This window comes from Furipterus horrens, unplaced genomic scaffold (genome assembly GCF_987537825.1).
Source record: "Furipterus horrens unplaced genomic scaffold, mFurHor1.1.pri manual_scaffold_4, whole genome shotgun sequence".
Taxonomy (NCBI): domain Eukaryota; kingdom Metazoa; phylum Chordata; class Mammalia; order Chiroptera; family Furipteridae; genus Furipterus; species Furipterus horrens.
The window spans coordinates 40,469,513-40,488,542 of NW_028327174.1; the positions used below are offsets into that span (position 1 = coordinate 40,469,513).

At 38.8% G+C, this 19,030-nt stretch overlaps 1 protein-coding gene and 1 non-coding gene across 2 annotated transcripts in view; both read left to right on the forward strand.

Annotated features, from left to right (window-relative positions):
• Positions 1-19,030, forward strand: part of FGD4 (FYVE, RhoGEF and PH domain containing 4) — a 193,945-nt gene that overhangs the window by 142,389 nt on the left and 32,526 nt on the right. Inside the window, exons 4-5 of the mRNA XM_090272997.1 lie at positions 1,470-1,977; positions 16,967-17,056. Of these exons, the coding sequence (XP_090129123.1) occupies positions 1,470-1,977; positions 16,967-17,056 (598 nt within the window). The remainder of the gene's footprint in view (positions 1-1,469; positions 1,978-16,966; positions 17,057-19,030) is intronic.
• LOC150011572 (small nucleolar RNA SNORA44) lies at positions 13,632-13,762 on the forward strand. Its single transcript, XR_016511003.1, has one exon. It is a non-coding gene; the product is annotated as a small nucleolar RNA SNORA44 (small nucleolar RNA).

Below are 19,030 nucleotides of genomic sequence, written 5' to 3' on the forward strand. Positions count from 1 at the left end.
GCTCCTCACTCCCTCCTTCATGTCCCAATGTGCTTATTATAATGTGGGGTTAAGGCTATAGATCTAGTGTCAGACTTCATGGTTTAAACCCTGGCTTTATCACTTCTTAGCCATGTGACATTGCCATGTTGTGTAAGTTTCCAAGCCTGGATTTATGGGGTCTCTATTTTGGAAATATAATAAGGATGAAACAAGATCATCCTTGTGAAGGGCTTGGGGTGGTTCTGGTACTTAACAAATATTAGCTGCTGATATTAAATTAGTGCCATGAACATCATCACAATCACAGTTATGTATTACTCATCGAGTATGTATCAAGCACTTCCCATATGGCAAGTGCTTTGCCAAGAAGTGGGGAGAAAGCAGAGAACAAGATGGGTACATTCTGCTGCTTTACAGAGTATTAGTCTAAATTTAGCTTTATTCTTCATTAGGTCATAGGAATCTCTTCCAGTTTGCAGCCGAGAGGTTTATGTTTTTCCCCCTTGGAATCCTAGGTTAAAATGCTATACAGATATTTCCAAAGGAACATTATAATATATTGACAGTTAGGTTCCACTGTAGTACTGTGGTCCTATATAATGTTAAGTAAAAATAAGTGCTTTAAAGAAAATGAAAATAAAACGTGTAGTTAGTGGTGGAGTGTGCTGTAATGGATAGAACCATCCAGGAGGCGACATCTGAGCAGAAACCGGAACGACGCAGGAGTAAGCCACACCAGTGTCTCAGGGCAGGCTGTTCTGAGCAGAGGACAACAGCTCCGAAATCCTTAGATGCGTGTGTTTGTGTTTTGGGAGTGGAGCGACAGCAAGGAGGCAGGTATGACGAGAGCACTGAGAGTGAGGAGAAGTGGAATGAATGAGTCCAGAACCAGCAGAGTGCAGTATATAGAATCTCCTAGGCCATGGTCAGGATGCCAGACTCACTTTTTGGTGTGTGGGGAAGCCCTCCCAGAGCTTGATCTCTGTGGCCGACTTGGAGGGACGAGACGGAGGGGATCAGGTGTGGAGGCAGGGAGATCAGTCGGGAGGCTATGACAACACGTGTAATCAGGTTTCTGCCAATGTGTGTTCCACTTTCCAAACAGAAATAACTTTTGGTTTCTAACCTGTTCATAAATTGAGGGCTAACTATGTTTGTTTTGAAAATGTTAAAGTAAAAATCTTGGGAAAAATGGTTTTATTAAATATCAGGATTTCTCATATCTAAGTCTCTACTAATTAGCAATATTGATAAACAGCCCAAGGAAATGTTTCAGACCTTATAGATAAAGCTCAGGCCTATCATCTTCATTTAAATGTTTAAGAGACTGAAAACTATACTGGAATATTCCTGTCTGTTTTTCAAAAACCACCAGAGAGGGAAAACTGTCTTTACTAAATATCCCTTTTCAGCTGGAATAAACTTGTTTTATTCTAGAACTTGTCTATGCCAGTGTTTTCACACTTCCTTTGTATTTTATCTTTTAGCACATTATCAAGTTATGGTGATTTGAAGAAAAGTTCTGCTATAAACCTAAATGCTCCTAGAACCCCAGGAAGGCATGGATTGACAACCACACCTCAGCAAAAACTCTTCTCCCAGCACCCACCACAGAAGCAGGGAAATGATCCAGATCCAGCTCACTGTGTACAGACGTGTGTGGCTAATGGTGTGATGGAGGCACAAACCCAGATGGAATGTGAGGAGGATAAGGTGGCCCTTGTTGGCCCAGATACTCCTGCTCAAACTTCTGACCCCTTGCTTGGTATGAACTTAGTGAATGGAGAGAGAGACGAAAGTACCGCGGGCCCTGCCTCCCCTACACCGAAGGACTGGGAGGCAGACGCTTCTGACAGTAGCTGCAGGACTCCAAGTGCAGACGCAGTCCTGCCCCTGGAAGAAGGAAGGGCAGACCCAGAAACCAAGGCCCCTGAGAGGGAAGATGGAGAAAGCCCTCTGGAACTGGAACTGCTGGATCAGCACCACGAGATGAAGGTAAAATGTGAAACCAGCTCCCAAGTAGGAGGGAGCACTGGTCGTTCACCTCATTTATTAATACTGTTTTGTAGCACCTGTGAAATGAATGTGTCAGATCACCCTTGCCACCAGTTAAACCATTTTCGAGCTCTAGCTGCGAACGAGTGTTTCACCTGCTCTTTGAGGAGATAGTTCACTTTTTCTTCTCTGTAGGTTCTGGTGATCAATTGTGATTTCAGGAGTCAGAACAGTGTGAAGACTTTGATATAAGAAAACCACAAACATTGCCTTTATTTACATGGGAAGAAAATGTTCTTTGTTGCTCTAGTGTTCGGGCTACATCCCTAATATTTATGGGGTAAGCAAGGGGAAGTATATAATCTTTGCTTTTCAGACATTTCTAGTCTAGTAAAATAAATAGACATGGAAGATTAACTTGTATGAGCAAATATTTCTTATAAGGACATGAATATGGAAGTACTCACAAATTACTCAGTAGATATCTATAACTCTTTCCAGGCTCCTAAATTTTTAAACCTAATTAATACACAACTAGAACCTCCTAATTAGAAGGCTTTTTAAAAGTCATCTTAGTTCAGCAATTCATTTACAAAAGCAGAAACAGTCCCAAAAAGCTGAAGTGAGTTTCCAAGATTACAATAATAGTCTAGACCTCTTGTGCCCTGATTCCCAGGCTAGTATTGTATCCCTGATGCAAGAAGTCACAAATATAAATGCCAAAATGTGGGAAATGTCAATGAATGCAGCAGCCATGAGTAATATACTACAAGGAGGTGAGACTATGGCAAACTGGAAGTTGATATCCTTTCCAAAGAAGGTAGCAGTTCAATGAACCACTTGTAGGGCCTTTCTGTCCAGGTGCAAACAAAGCGTTCATCTGCTGGTGAAATATGGTCATAATTTACCTGTGCTAGAGGAGAAACTTTGATACAATTCCAGTGATAAGACCATTGCATTTGTATTCTTTGTTCATGTCAGTATAATGCTTTGGAAATATTAATAAAGAATGGCTTTTACAAAGTACTTGGAATTTCTTGGATCAAAGGTGCATAGAAAGTTGTTTACATCTCTGAAAGACAAGAAAAAAATTTCCATTGCTTATCAATTTCCTTTCTTATCAATTTTAAATAATAATCTATGTAGGAGAGTTGAGAATTGAAAATTTAATAATTATAGGAAATTTTGTAAGTGACAAATCCATGTCCTGAATCTATGTACTTTTCCGATGGTGCTGCTGTATCTTAACACGGGTAGAAATTCAAAAGGACTAATACTAAAATATTAGAGTAAAAAGTGAATGATTGATGTATTCAGAACTTTAAAGCAAAATCCACCTTATGAAATAATTTTCACTACTCAAAAAAAAAAAAAAAAAAAGAATTCCAGAGCAGAGCCAATGGTTTATTTTCTTGAGGTTAGGAAATTAATTTTAAATGCTGACTTTCAGGCAGGGAAAGTTCAAAGAAGGAAGTGGGTGGGAGAAAGTGAGTCATGCTTAGTAACATCTGAAATATTAAAGAAATAGGACATTGCAAAGTGAGTCTCTTAGCATCTTGGAGAGAGTGTAAGGTTTAGTGCCTCTGCTTGAACCATGGTGAACAGAAGAGAAGGTTAGAACCAAGAGACTCAAAACGCAGACATCTGTCCTTTTACCGTTGGAATGATGCCACCAGCAAGTATTTATAAAACAGTAAGAGCCATTCTTATTAAGGGAAATATTTCCATTGGTAATGATGCCTGTGGTTCTTGGGTACTACTTATTTTCTCCCATTCTATATCATTATGTATACATTTTTAGAGATGTCTTACTTGGATTTGGGGGAGACTTAATAGGGCTTCTCTATTAAACTAGTGAAATCTAGAATAGTACATCTGGCCTTTCTCCTAAATGGGAATTTAAGTAGTGGATGGTACATGCTGTATGTGGGAAGAAAAAAGGTGGGTTTTTTTTTTCTCTGCAGAGCTGCTGATCCAAACACCACATGTGTCTCCTATCTGAAAAGGAGTAGTAGGATTTGATTTCTCAGGCTCCTTTTCAGATGGGAGTCACATGGTGACATGTTCTCCTTTGCAGCTCTGATGCTTGTTGCATTACCTTTCCTTGTTCCAAAGTGCAAACATAAATGTGAGGAGTGTTATGATGGTAAATTTTATATTACGTACAGTTTACCACAATTAAATATTTTTAAAAATCTTAAAAAGTAAAAAATATAATAGTGTATAGGGAACCAAACAATTGGAACCAGGAAATCTTGGTGCTGCTTCTGGCTTGTCTGCTAACTAACAGTACAACCTTCAACAAGTCACTTCTTTGTGCCTTTAATTAAAGGATACAAACTGAGTATGATCATAAGACCCTTAATCAGTGATGATACCATAATTCTATGCTGTTATATCTAGATATGTTCCTCTGTTAGCATAGCACTCCAGATTGTCGGCTGCTTCTTACAAACTGTCTATTATCTGTTGAACTTTAAGACATAATGGAATATTTGAGTTTCACTATGCAGACAGCTGAAAAAAATGTGTTCAATCTTTATGTAATTTGATTAAGAGATTTACATCAGAATAGTCTTAAAGAAGTTTCATTTATACCAGAATTAAATTTAATGGACCCTTACTAAGTGCCCCCCAGGAGTGCAAGAATGAGGGGCTGGGGGCTGGAAGGTAGGAGTAGAATCGAATCACAAAGAAAGTTCATGAAATTCATCTTGAACAATCATTATTAATAACTGAGAACTGACTTTAAAATAGTGTCAGCTTATGTAACTATTTCATTAACTATCTGATGTATTTTGATCAAGAATCACTTTCAGCAGAATAGAGAATACTGCTAATTTTACCATAAAGATTACCTACCCTACTGAAACTAATGACTCGACCATAAACAGATTTTTTTAAAAATCTCAGGACCAAAAGAAAATTGCTAACACTTTGTGATACCTTTATCTCTCACCCACAAGGTGTTAGAGTATCTTTAAATTAAGGTTAACCGTGTATTACAGCAGATTAAAAGATTGAAGTCTACTGAAGGGGAGATGTTATTATAAGGGAACATTAAAACCCATAAATTGCAGGGAAGGTAGAAGCAAAGGACTATCATGTGTGTACATGTGTTGCCCACACAGACATGCATACTAGAGGAGGCTGGGTGAGGTAGGGGTTGTAATAGTTTTAGAGTTTCTGTTTGGCATGACAAATTTGAGTTATCATAAATAGCTTAAATTATATTAGGAACCTCGGGTAAATGGCTCAGTATATTTTAGAATGAATTTTATTAAAAATGGTCACCTTTTCTCAGATTTGTAGGCTTCGGTGGGTAAGCTTAAGTAGAAATACACTAATGTGAAATGCTGCATTCATAGATTATGCCATATAAATTTAAACTTCTCTTTAGTTTTCATGAGTCTTTTAAAATCCAGTATATACTTGAACGTGTTATATTGGCAGAGTTCTGTGAGATCTGTTGTTCTCTTCTATATTTCATACAGTAAGCCAAATATAAATAAATGTGCATAAATATATGCTTTTTAAGACTAAAGTTTAAGTAAATAACAAATCTGTAACTGGCAGCATAAGCTCAAAGTAGCAATGTATTAAACCCCTAATAATAGCAGTTTTCTCAACACTGTAACAAAAATCAGAGTAGTATTATGTAGAGTTAAAATATCCACTGGGATGATTTCTCACCTGATAAAAATATAATACTATAATAGAGTTAGATGTTTTCCACAATATAAGTACAGCCCTCCAAAAGTCTCTGATTTCTTGCCTTTTCTTCTTTCTCCATACCTCCCAGAAGGGTGTGGAATTTTTGCAAGTAAATTAACTGTGTATAAGCAACATCTCCCTTTTTAAAACCTCAGTCCCTGGACCAAAACTCATTTAAAATATAAATTGCCCTAGGATTGTTGGCTTTTATTGTCATATCAAAGACCTCTTTCTAAACCTGTATCAATAATCATGCTAGTGAACTGTGTAGTCCTCAGTTGATTACCTGCAGGAAAGGGGAGGATTTAGTTGATACTGTCTGGCTTTGACTTCATGACTAGAGGTAATTTAGTATGGGGTCAGACCCTAGACTGATGCCCTAATGATGGGCAACATTATTGCATTGGTCACAATCTTCTCCCATTCCTCCTCCTACATTTTTTTTGGAATCATTACTGAATGTGTTGGCAGATGGCATGTCTCTCAGTGAAACCAAAGGCATGTGACAAGCTAGCTTCAGTAGTGCCATGATGCTTCTAATGCAGTCTGTCTTGTCTGTGGTGCGGGGGCGTGGTGCTTCAGCCTCACCCCCATGTTCTAGGATTCTCTCAGTGGTTGTTGTTCTTGAATAGATGTTAGTTGTTCTTGTGGGGGGGGGGGTGAAGTCAAGAACAATCTATGTCACCATGTTGGTTACTTCATTCTCTGGAAATAAAATTTTAAGAAGATTTTATAACTTTTGAACACACTCAAATAAAAATTAAGATGATAATTATGTTATAGGGAAAAGAATGACAGAGAATCGAATTCAGATAATTGTGAATAGAAAACCAGAGTTATAATTCAAATGAACTAACTTTTCCTCTTTTTCTGTTGATTTCTCCCCACTGAGTTTAATTGTTATTTTTAAAATTGTTGATTAATTTTATAGGATGTAATGTGAGATATCTAAGCTTTCTGGGAGTTAAAACAATGCTTATATTGGTTATCCATTTCTTATGATGAGCAACAAGTTTTGTTTTTGTTTTGGTAAAGCTTTACATTTCTTTCACTTAACTTCTTAAAATCTAAGGAACATGACTGTTGAGGTCTTGCTAGATTTGAAGACAGAGTAAGTCACTCCTTAGCTATGTCTTCTCTTACCAAACAGTTTTAATTCCAAGCAAGTGAAAGCCCTGCAAAGAAATTACCCAGCTTGACTGACCAGCCTTTTGTTGTTGCTGTGATTACAATGAGAGCTCCAACTAAAGTTGTGGGAGTTTTGAAACTGTGTAGGATAATGGAAAAGTTGCCCACTAACCATGTGGATAGTTCATAACAGTCTGAGGATAGCTTTTCTTTATTTACTTAAAACTGAATGGTGAACTCAGAAACCTCTGTATTTTGTGGTGACTTTGTTTAGTATTTTGGAAAGGTGTAACAAAGAAATGAGAAGACATGAACTTCAGAGAGCCTGTACTGAAAATCCAGTGGCCAGATTTGCTATAAGTAAATAACAATAAATGAATAAGACAGGCCCTGCCCACAGAGTGGAGAGAAACATAAGCGGATCACCATAATATAGTGACTGAGTGCTTCAAACACGGATGAAGAAAAAAGGGTGCTTGAAGGTGGGTTGGATGGGGGCAGGCTGCAGAGACGCAGTAGAATTGGGCTTGAAGGAAGGGTGAGAGGTTTCTGGGTGATCCAGAGTAGGGAGGAAAGAGGTGACGAGTGTGTCCAGACAGAAGGATAGTATGAGGAATGAGGAGAGGCAAGAGAGTAGATGCCGTATTTGGGGTATTTCTGGACTCATAGTAAGTGGCCAGAGGGCTAGAGAAATGAGTGTGGGGGTAGAGGGAGAGAAAAGATAAACTAAGGACAAATTGCAGCACATTTGCATTGCCTAAGTTATATGTTCTCCCCCAGAGAACAGTGGAGACTTTTTAAAAAGATTTTTGAAAGTCTAAATAAAAATTAATAATTCTCATTGAAAATCAAGAAAATGCAGCACAGCATAAAAAATACAAAAAGCAGCCATGGTTCCATCACCCAGAGAGAACTGTTTTGGTGTTTAACATTCCAGCTGTTTTTTTCTGAGCAGATTTTAAAAAACATATATCCACTAGCACAATGTATGGTCCTTCTGCATCCTGTTTTGTTGGATTAACCACAGGGTTTTTTTTTTTTTTTCCCATGTTATTTCAAACTTTCCATAAGCCTGGTTCTATCTGGCCTCAGAGGCACTTAATTAAAGCATGGAAGTGACATGATTTACATCTGTGGGTTTTAGGAAAAATGAGTCAGACAAAAGGAAAAACAGATGGAGCAGAGTACATAATAAGCAAGTTCAGCAGCTCAGGTGAAAGGATTAGGGCCTTGTTGCAGCAGAGGGCCAGGGTGAGGAAGAGACATTTCTGAGGATCCAGTGACTGGATGTGGGGAATGAGTCATGTTCATCTCCTAGCTTGGATGAGTGGCAGATGGTGTATTATTACTGAACCACAAGGAAATAAAAGGAACGACGTATTTGGGGGTGGGGCCAAAAATACATTGGATTTAGACATACTGAAGTTGGTGGGCAGCTGAAGATGTTTAAAACAAAAGTGGGATATTCTGGAGACATTATAGATTATGGGTTAAGGATGAAGGCTTTTGATAAAAAAAGAAGAGTTCAAACCCCAGCCCCCATCACTTAAGAGCTAGGTGACTTTGGCCGTGACATCTTAGCCTCACCCTCCAGGCCTTGGTTTCCTAAAATGTTAATGAAATAATTAAGTGGCAGACAGGAAGGAGAGTATTAGTATTTGAATGAGGGGAGGGAGTCGAGTTGCTAATTAGGTTAGTTTTGAATCACTGCATCCATGGCACCCATAAGACTTCCATTCGGAGATATTAATTAAGCAAGTGGACATACGGCTCTGGAGCTCAGGAAAGAGGATAAGAATGTAAGAGGATGTGCACAAGGGCATGAATAATATTGCCAGAATAAAATATGTAGGAACAGAAAAAAGGCCACAGACTGAGCTCTAGAAGCTCAAGCATAATCAAAAGAGGAACATAGCAAGTTATATGAGAAGAAAAAGAAGAAGAGAGAATGGTGTTGTGAGAACCAGTGGGCTTGAGAGCGAAGAGCATGTGGGAGGGAGTATTGGTAAGCTTATGAGGACCGTCATCATTTAGAATATGAAACTGCAGTTAACATGCAGACCCAGACCTTCCCTGGGACAGTGCAGCTAACTAGCTCAGTGAACCTGGCTAATCACATTAAATTGAGTGAATTTCATCATCATCGGCAGCCGTCCGTCTCGAGAGACGATGGCGTAGCTTCTTGAGAGTCTATCTGCACCGCCGAGAATGGCTGTGCAGTCCGACTCGGGAGTGACAATCCCTGCCACACTTGTTACAGGTGAAGGCAGATGGCTGTTGTTGCTGCTGTTGACGCTGCTTCCGCCTCGATCTTTTCTGGACCGCCTCCTCGTTGCGCGCAGCCTCTGCACGTGACGTACCTTGTCTGACCGTGAGCCTCCAGGCTAGGCGGTCGTCTGCTTGAACTTCCCATGTGTTGAGATTGATGGAGCATTGTGTCATATCCTTTTTGCAGATGTCTTTGAACCGTAGTTTTGGGCGACCTGTCATCCTCTGGCCTTCTGCTAGCTCGCCATAGAGGAGGTCTTTGGGAATACGGCCTGCATCCATTCTTTTGACATGGCCGAGCCACCTGAGGCGTCTCTCACTAAGAACTGCATGCAAACTGCTCATGTTGGCTCACTTCAGCACCTTGGTGTTGGGAACCTTATCCTGCCAGGCGACATGCAGGATGCGTCGCAGGCACCTCATGTGGAAGCTGTTGAGTTTCCTTTCGTGCCTTGCGTAGGTGGTCCACGTCTCGCTGCCATAGAGGAGTGAATTTATAGTGTATGTAATACTGTGTGCAAGGTACTGCAGTGAATCCAATGAGGAAACTAACAATTGAGAAGGAGGATTAAGATAACTAAATGACCATTATTTAAGATATCATGAGTTGAAGGGGAAAGGAGACTTCAAAGATAAAGCTAAGGATCTGGAGCATGGTTGGGAGGATGAATTCCCCTGTCTTGAGCAGACGTGACATGTAGCAGCGAGTCTGGAACTCTGTGAGTGAGGTACAAAGAGATGACAGCGTGGAGGTGACTCTGAGGCTTGGCGCTGGATGTGTTGATTTGGGAAGGGCCCGTAGCGGCCAGTGAGATGTCCTCAAGGGATGGGGCTTGGAGCCTGAGGACAGTGGATAAGGTTAGCTCTTGAGATAACTTGTTACTACATTTCTGAGTCCAGGTCAAAGATGGTGGGACAAGTCAGCAGTGTTTCCAGAATTGCTCGGTGGCTTGGACCTCAAGGAGAAGAAGCAAACCTAGAGTGGGTGTGAGCCAGGATCAGCAAGTCAGCAGTGCAAGGAGAACAAGGGCCTGACGGAGTCAGGGCTGGGGTTTACACAGCATTGCCACTAACAAGAGTTTGGGGAAAGCCAAGGGCATGGAGGCCACAATACACACGTAGATCCAGTTTAGTGCGGCTGTGAGAGGAATGGAAGGGTCAGATTTTGAAAACATAGTTGTATGTGGTTTATAAAAACCAAAACCAAACACTGTGTAGCCTACAAAAACAAAAAGAAAACAAACACCATAACCTGGTCGTCAGGAACAGGCTCAAGAGCCAGTCTCTGCAGGTTTGAATCCCAGCTCAGCCACTGACCCCCTGTGACCTTAGGCACACATTTAAACCTGTCTATACCCGGTTTCCTCATCTGTAAAATGGAGATGATAATCCCCACCTCATAACCTTGTTCTGAGGCGTAGATCATTTAATAATCATAAAGTACTTAGAACGGTGCCTTGAAACAAAGTATGAGCTGTGTGTTTGTTAAATAAACAGAAAATAAAATCTCCTCATTTGTAAGTCAAAATGAATAGATCCATGACCAGAAATGTCCCTTAATAGATTCAGAGTTCAACATATCCTGCCTGCTGAATATCTCAGCACCTGCTATCACTTCCATTTTAAACTGAGGTACTCCTTTGTGGCACGCACAAAGATGAGTTTGAGTGCCTCTTCCTTTTTAACTTAGGTTTCCTATATTTTGTTTTTCCTGCCTAAAAACCATAGGTTGTTACCACATAAGGCACCCATTTATATGTGCAAGGTTTTAACTCCAGGGAATTATCATCAGAAATATTTATAAATGACCTAATTTCTTTGATGTTCTGCCTAGACGTGGGATAGGTTAATTCAGTTCTTGATTATGATTATTTATTAAATTCTACTTGGTGTCTGATCTTAAATTTCTGCAAAACCCAGAGGACAGTTGAGGCGAATGTATACTAAGTTGAGTGTAAGAAGAATTGAGTTTTCTCTGCTACCACTTATATCCTGTCTGATCTTGTGAAAGTAACCAAATCACCCTTGTCCCTGGAAGCTGTATTTCTCCCTCCTCTGCAGCCCACCTCAAAGGGATGTAATTAAGACCTTCAGATTGAAAGCTCTCTCACACACCTATTCTCCTGTTATGAACTGAGTAAATAGTGTAGAGGATATACGATTGGGAAAGCATTGATGCCCAGTCAAAAGTAGGCTTAGACTTTGCTCTCAAAGCTTCTTGAAGGATCATGCCTGTTTGTGCTTGTGACACTGTATTATGAAGCACTGGGAAAGGAGTAACGTCTATGTGTCATAGTGGGTATTGTCTTTTTCTTGTAATGTGAACCTGGTGATAAAATTCTTGCTGATTACAAATCCCCGAGACCACGTGATCTTATTTAGGGATTATTACATGAGTCTTAATGGAACACAAAATCTGTGCTTTACTTCCTTACTTTCTCATTGTCGTCTTCCTCAATTCCAGAAGAAGTTTTCTTAGTTAAAAGGCTATAACAGAGCAAGAACTTTGTTTTCATAGACCTGGATTTGAATCCTGGTTCACTTACTTACCTGTATGACTTTTGAGCCACATTGAAAACTGTGATGTCTGGAAATACATTAAAAACGACACCAAATTTTTTGATGCATTTCATGAATTGTGGTACAGAATCAAGTGTTTATTCCCTAAGTTGACTCATCTTGTTATGAGAGAATGGACTTCAGAGAATACAGAGATTTATGTATCTATACAAAGTCACATCTAACCTTCTCTGTGGACAATATAATTAACTGACAGCAGATTTGGACAGAAACTCCTCAGGACCAAGGGATATTCATCCTGGTCCTATAAAAACATGATAATTTAGTCCTTGCAGACGCTGCCGCTGCCCCGGATATTCCCGCATCCAGCCATGGTCAACCCAACCGTGTTCTCAACGTCACTGCCGACGGCAAGCCCTTGGGCCGTGTCTCCTTTGAGCTGTTTGCAGACAGATTCCCAAAACAGCATAAAACTTCCGTGTTCTGAGCACCGGGGAGAAAGGATTTGGTTATAAAGGTTCCTGCTTTCACAGAGTTAATCCGGGATTTATGTGCCAGGGTGGAGACTTCACACGCCACAATGGCACAGGCGGCACAGGGGAGAAATTCGATGATGAGAATTTCATCCTGAAGCACACAGGTCCTGGCATCTTGTCCATGGCGAATGCTGGACCCTACACAAACGGTTCCCAGTTCTTCATCTGCACGGCCAAGACTGAGTGGCTGGATGGCAAGCATGTGGTCCTCGGCCAGGTGAAAGACGGCATGGGTGCTGTGACAGCCCTGGGGCACTGTGGGTCCAAGAATAACAAGACCAGCAAGAAGATCACCATTACCGGCTGCAGACAACTCTAATACATTTGATGTGGGTTTTCTCTTAACCACCAGACCATTCCTTCTGTAGCTCAGGAGAGCACCCCTTCACCCCTCTGCTTGGAATGTTCTGTTAATCTTCATGCTCTTGCCGCAGTTCATTGGGTTCCATATTTTCCTTACCCCTTCCAAGTCTAGCTGGATCACAAAGTTAAGTTTATGATTATGAAATAAAAACTAAACAACAATTGTCCAAAAAAATAAAAAGGATAATTTATATACATATTGTTTTTAATATAAGTTCTCATAAATATATGGAAAAGGCCTTAATAACCTTTAGTAGATTTGATTCAATCCTTTCAGATAAAAAATTTCTGCTTAAAATGAAATCACATGACAACATGTATTGAGTTATATAGCATAACTGAAGAGTTACAAAACATATAAAACATAAAACATAATACCAGTATCTGATTCATTTTAAAATAATGGGGAATTTTGTCCCTAAAACATCTTTTGGGAAACTGTCATTGTCCATTAACATTTACAAAATTCTTTCTAAAATAACTGCTCCCCAACTTGATGATTTTGAGGCATGTGGCAGAGCATGTGGCACCGCAGTTATGAAGAATGACTCACTGGCTCCACGGAACCATTTTCTGCTTATCCAGTTAATGAACTCTGTGAGCTGCAGTGGGAGGGAGCTCCTGCCGTACAGAAAAGTCATGTCAAAGGTCTAAAAAGAGTGGCAGGAGCTGGTGACATCTGCAAATAAAGAGGCAAACTGACATTGCAGCACTTTCATGAGCTAGCAGGCACAGTGACTGGACCAGCCCCGATGAGAAAGGAGCAGTTCTCGACCAAAGGTTACTGGAGGTGTGAAAGCACACAGTAATAGCTTAGGAAGTTGGTAAGCAGAGAGAAGTCGGAGGGAAGCAGAGAAGAGTAAATTGGGTAATCTATTATTATAAGAGGAGTGCATCTTACTTTTTTAATTCTGATGCTTCAGGTGTACTTAATATATTTTTGTTTGAGGCAATAATACTCTGAGAATCAGCTTTCAATATACAAGTATGTTATTTGCAGGTGTAAAAACCCAATCTAATCATGTAGAAGGATATCAAAAGTAAGATGCTTTTAAAATAAAATATTTATTATTATTTGAAAAGACAAGCCTGTGTATTAGCTTCCAATAAAATCAAATAGGATTTCAGCATGTTTCCAAGGGCTGTGGCTGGTTGTAGCCACGGGATCTCCAACTGCATGCGAGAGCAACCTGGAGAGACTTTGACAGCACAGGTCAGCATAATACCTGCAGCTGCCGCTCGCCTTTCCTATAATATAAAAAAAAAAAAAAATCAAATAGGATTACTTATTAAATCAATATTGTGTAACCATTATTGTCTTCCAAAGAATCATAAGAATAAATCACAAGACTTCTTAATAAAGTGCTAAGCACAAAATAGGCATTATATACTTTTGAAGTGGCAAATAGTAAGAATCAATATTATGTAACTTTACCTATTTAACTTTCTATTTAAAAAAAAGTCAAGCTATAACCACAATGTATCAACTACATATTTTAAGACTACTTTGTCCATTATTTAAGCTAAAGTCTGGTAGAGTAATAATAAACTCATGAATGCAGAGGGATGGTATATTTCTCCCTAAATGTACTCGTAAATGAAATTTAGTAACTAAATTAATGTTTTAGTAACTAAATTAATTTTTTGAAGATGGAAGCTATATTATCACATCAAATATGACTGAAATTTTATACCTGATAATGCTAAAATGCTGAAAAGTCTGCTTTAAGTAGAATTTTTTGTTGAAAAAAATAATTACTGTATAAATTAAAATGTACAGTAGATAACATTCCATTTCTAAATGGATAGTTGGTATTTTGTTAGTATATTCACTTGTAGGCACTTAATGTAGTCTTGTTTTTTGTTGCAAAGAAGGGTTAGAGTGAGAACCATTAGTGAATAGATACTTAAAATTACATACCACAGATAAGAATCTGATGCAACTACCTTCTAACCATGTGCCCTTGGACAGTTTTCCAGGCCTCTTTAAACCTGGAGATGTTGTTTTGTTGTGTGTGTGTGCTGCCTGTAAAATAAGAATAGTTATGGGGCCCTAACCAGTGTGGTCCAGTTGGTTGGATGTCATCCTGCAAAGCAAAGTCACTGGTTTGATTCCTGGTTGGGGCACATGCATGGGTTGTGGGTTTGGTCCCTGTGGGTTCGGGGTGTGTGCAAGAGGCAATTGATTGATGTTTCTCTCTCACACCGAAGTTTCCCTCAATCTCTTTCTCCCTGCTTTCCCCTCTCTAAAAATAAATACAAATAAAATCTTTATTTAAAAAGTGTAGTAATGGTATCTACTTTATAAAGGTGTTGTAAGGATTAGATAGTTTATGTAAAATACTTATAATAGTGTCTGGCACATAACAATCAGTGAGCAAGTGTTAGTTGTTCATATTTTAGTGATGTTGTTGTTGTTGGGACTGACCTAAAACAAGGCTCTGTGAGTCACTGATTTCCTGACCTCAACTACAAAATCCCTAGTAACTTCACAAATCTACATGTGAGTGATTAAACCATGTCAGCAAGGTTGGGGACCTAACATTAGAAGACCATCTGTGTGGAAGGAATATAGCTTTTGTTAATAGCTGCTGGCTTCCCCTTTGATTTTGCAGAATATGACCAGTATATCCACAATTTACCATGTTCAGCTAAAATACGATTTGCAGTCAGCTAAAGGTTGTTTCTTATAAGCATTGTAAGATCCCACAGGATGTGGAAGACCTCAGGGGTGACTTCATTGCATGGCAATAATAGACAGTATGACCTGTTGTTAATGAATTCTGACTCATAAAAAATACATGATTTTATTCTAGCAGAAATTCTGCAGGATCATTTTCTTTAACATATTTGTCAGAACTAGAATCAAAACATATAAAAGCGTGCGAGTCAAAAAGATATCACTACTATTAAAATAAAACTGGGAGCTTGAAAAGAACAAACTATTACTACTACTAACAATATGGATGTATCTCAAAATGCAGTCCAATAAATGAAAGAAGCAAGACTCAAAAGGCACGTACTGTGTGATTCCATTTGCATAATATTCTGGAACAGGACAGAGCAGTTACCAGGAGCTGGTCCTGAGAGAGGAGTGGCACTGACTCCAGAGAGATCTAAGATAAGTTTGATGGAAATGTTCTGTGTCTTGGTTGTGGTGGTGGTGACATGATTATAAGCATTTGTCAAAACTAAAACTTCACACCAAAAGGGTGAATTTTACTGTTATTTGTAAGTTTTATCTCAATAAATCTGGCTTTGAAAAACAAAACAAACAAAAGTAACTTGTAGAGTGGATGCAGGTCAGTATTTCCTTTGAGTATGTAGAATAACATATTACTTCATCCCCTGAAATGCTGATAGATTTCTTATGTATTTACTGTGTATTTGCAGTCGCTTATTATCAGTTTCAAAGTCACATTTTTAGTTTATTAAGTATTTTGCTTTCTCTATATGTAGTCATCATTTAAAAATCACTTGAAAGTTGTTTTTTTTTTTTTTAATTCATGGAATACATATACCACGTCTGTTTTATGGTATTTGTGTTCTGTATTAATCAGGATGCTACAAATAATATCAATAACACTTGACTTGGTTCAAACCATACGACTTTTATTGGCTTCATTTCTGTGGTGACGGAATGGCCCCTCATAGCACTTAAGCCCGCATAGGTACCCTCATTTACATGGAGCAGCAAAGAGAGGGCTCTTTTTCTGTGGTTCTTCCTTTAAAAATAGGAAGCCTCCTTTTCCAAAACCCCCAGTGCCTATTTCCTGAAGTCCCCTTGGCTCATGAACCAGTTCCTCTGTGCCCATCATTGTTAACACCATTCAGGGTCCGCCTTTTGATTTGACAGTGAAGTTAGTTTCTCTAGAGGAAAGGCTACATAGTAGTGGGATACATACACTAACTAAATCTGGATACCATTAAGAAATCAGGGGGGCGGGGAGGAGTAAAATGAACCTCCTTGTGTGCTGAGATTCAACAATTATATATGACTGAAATTTTCCACAGTAAAATGTTTTTTTTTTTTTTTTTTTGGCAAAGGCAGAAAGTTCTGTGCATAGAGCTGATAATTAGAGAAGATGTCTGAGAGAGTGATGAAATCCTGTCCAAAGAGTAGCCCAAGGGAGGGAGGGAAAAGAGACAAGTAGAGAGAGCATCTAAGAACTGCACAAGATAAAAGATGGTTCAAGGAAAAGATGAGTGATAATGATAACTGACTGCTACAGAGGTCAAAAAAGAAATTATAACTTAAACAAGGTGTTACAGATTATATCTAGCAAATCTCTTATTGCTAATTTTGTTCCTTTCTGGTTGGATGTTCTTTGATGGCTGAAAGGAATTGGGTACCTGAGAAGAAAACTGTTTTAACCATACTATTTGATGAGGTTTTTATTCCTTGAGAAATATTGTCCAAGCTTCATTTACTAATATGTGAATATCTATTCTATTTATAGGAGACAAATGAGCAAAAACTTCACAACATAGCCAATGAACTTTTGCTTACGGAAAGAGCTTATGTCAACCGACTTGACCTCTTAGATCAGGTAACATTTTCCTTTTCAGAATTATTTTAATTTTTAGCACTATGCATTATTTTAACTTCATAATTAAAGTGTTTAGGAACTGCAAAGATGGGCCTGACCATTTGGGGCCAGTGAAAGGAAATTTGTAACATTTTCAACTTTGTCAATGAATTCACTAGGTATAAAGGGTTTTATACTTCATACAGAACAGACTGAGGGACTCTCAGTATAAGTCACAAGTGCCTTTGTCTGTGTATTTCAACCCTAAACCACTTAATGTGACTCTGTATGCTGTGTAACTATTATAATCTAAATAAGAGATTTGTGATTCTGATGTGGTACTAACGTAGATATACCTTTGGTTTTGTGTGTCTCGTTTGCTATTCATCCCCACGTGCATCATGTGAGTTGCTGCAGTCTTAGGGCCAGAAGGGATTTTGAGAGTTCGCTTATTCAGCCTTGTATGAAAAGTGTTTTCCAGTGCCTGGTGTAAAGTTGCATAGTCAATATTTGTTACACATGTGAGGCTATTTTATCACATTTTGTACTTTTATCATGGTAGATCCTTTAGTATCATTTCAAATGCACATGAGCAAAGAAAGTATTTTTTCCCAATATTTTTTTTTAACCTTTTAAAAATTGAATTTATTGGGGTGGCATTGGTTAATAAAATTAAATAGATTTCAGGTATATAATATATCATCCTCATATTGTATTATATGTTCACCATCCCAAGTAATGGGTCCTTCCATCACCATTTATCTCCCCTTTACCTTCTCCTACCTCCCCCACCCCCCTTTCACTATGGTAATCACCATACTGTTGCCTATGTCTATGCAGTGTGTGTGTGTGTTTTGTTTGTTTGTTTGTTTTTGCTTAATCCCTTCACCTTTTTCACCCGGCTCCCATTCCCCACCTTGACAGCTGTCAGTCTGTTCTCTGTGTCTGTGAGTTGGAGTCTTTTTCAATTTTGTTTGTTCATTTGATTCGCATATAAGTGAAATCATATAGTACTTGTCTTTCTCTGACTGGCTTGTTTCAGTTATCATAATACTCTCTAGGTCCATTCATGCTGTAACAAAGGGTAAGATTCCCCCCCTTGTCTGGAATACAGCAGAGTGTAGTATTCCGTTGTGTAAATGTCCTGTAGTTGTTTTATCCACTCATCTACTGATGGACATTTGGGCTGCTTCCAAGTCTTGGCTATTGTAAATAATGCTGCACTAAACATAGGGGTGCCTATATTCTTTTGAATCCGTGTTTTGGGTTTCTTTGGATATATTCTCAGAAATGAAATTGCTGAGTCATAAGGCATTTTCATTTTAAATTTTTTGGGGTAACTCCATACTGCTTCCCACAGTGGCTGCACCAGTCTGCATTCCCACCAGCAGTTCAAAAGGGTTCCGCTTTCTCCACATCCTTGCCAGCACTTGTTTGTTAATTTATTGAAGATAGCCATTCTGACAGGTGTGAAGTTGATCTCGTTGTGATTTTAATTTGCATTTTTCTGATGATTAGTGGCATTGAACATCTTTTCATATTCTATTGGCCATCGGTTTGTACTGTTTGGAGATGGCGTGTCTATTCAGGTCCTTTGCCCATTTATCAATTGGATGGCTTGGGGGTTTTTTGTGTGTGTTCAGTCTTGTAAGTTTTTTATACATTTTGGATATTAACCCCTTATCAGATGTACCATTAGTGAATACGTTCTCCCATTTCAGTGGGCTGACTTTTAGTTTTGTTGATGGTTTCCTTTGTTGTGCAAAAACATTTTAGTTTGATGTGGTCCCATTTGCTTATTTTTCTTTTGTTTCTCTTGCCTGAGGAGATATATTGGAAAAAATGTACTGCTACAAGAAATGTTTGAAATTTTAGTGCCTATATTTTCTAATAGGATTTTTAAGGTTTTGAGTCTAACACTTAAGTCTTTAATCCATTTTGAGTTTATTCTTTTCTATGATGTAAGAAGGTGGTCTAATTTCTTTCTTTCTTTTT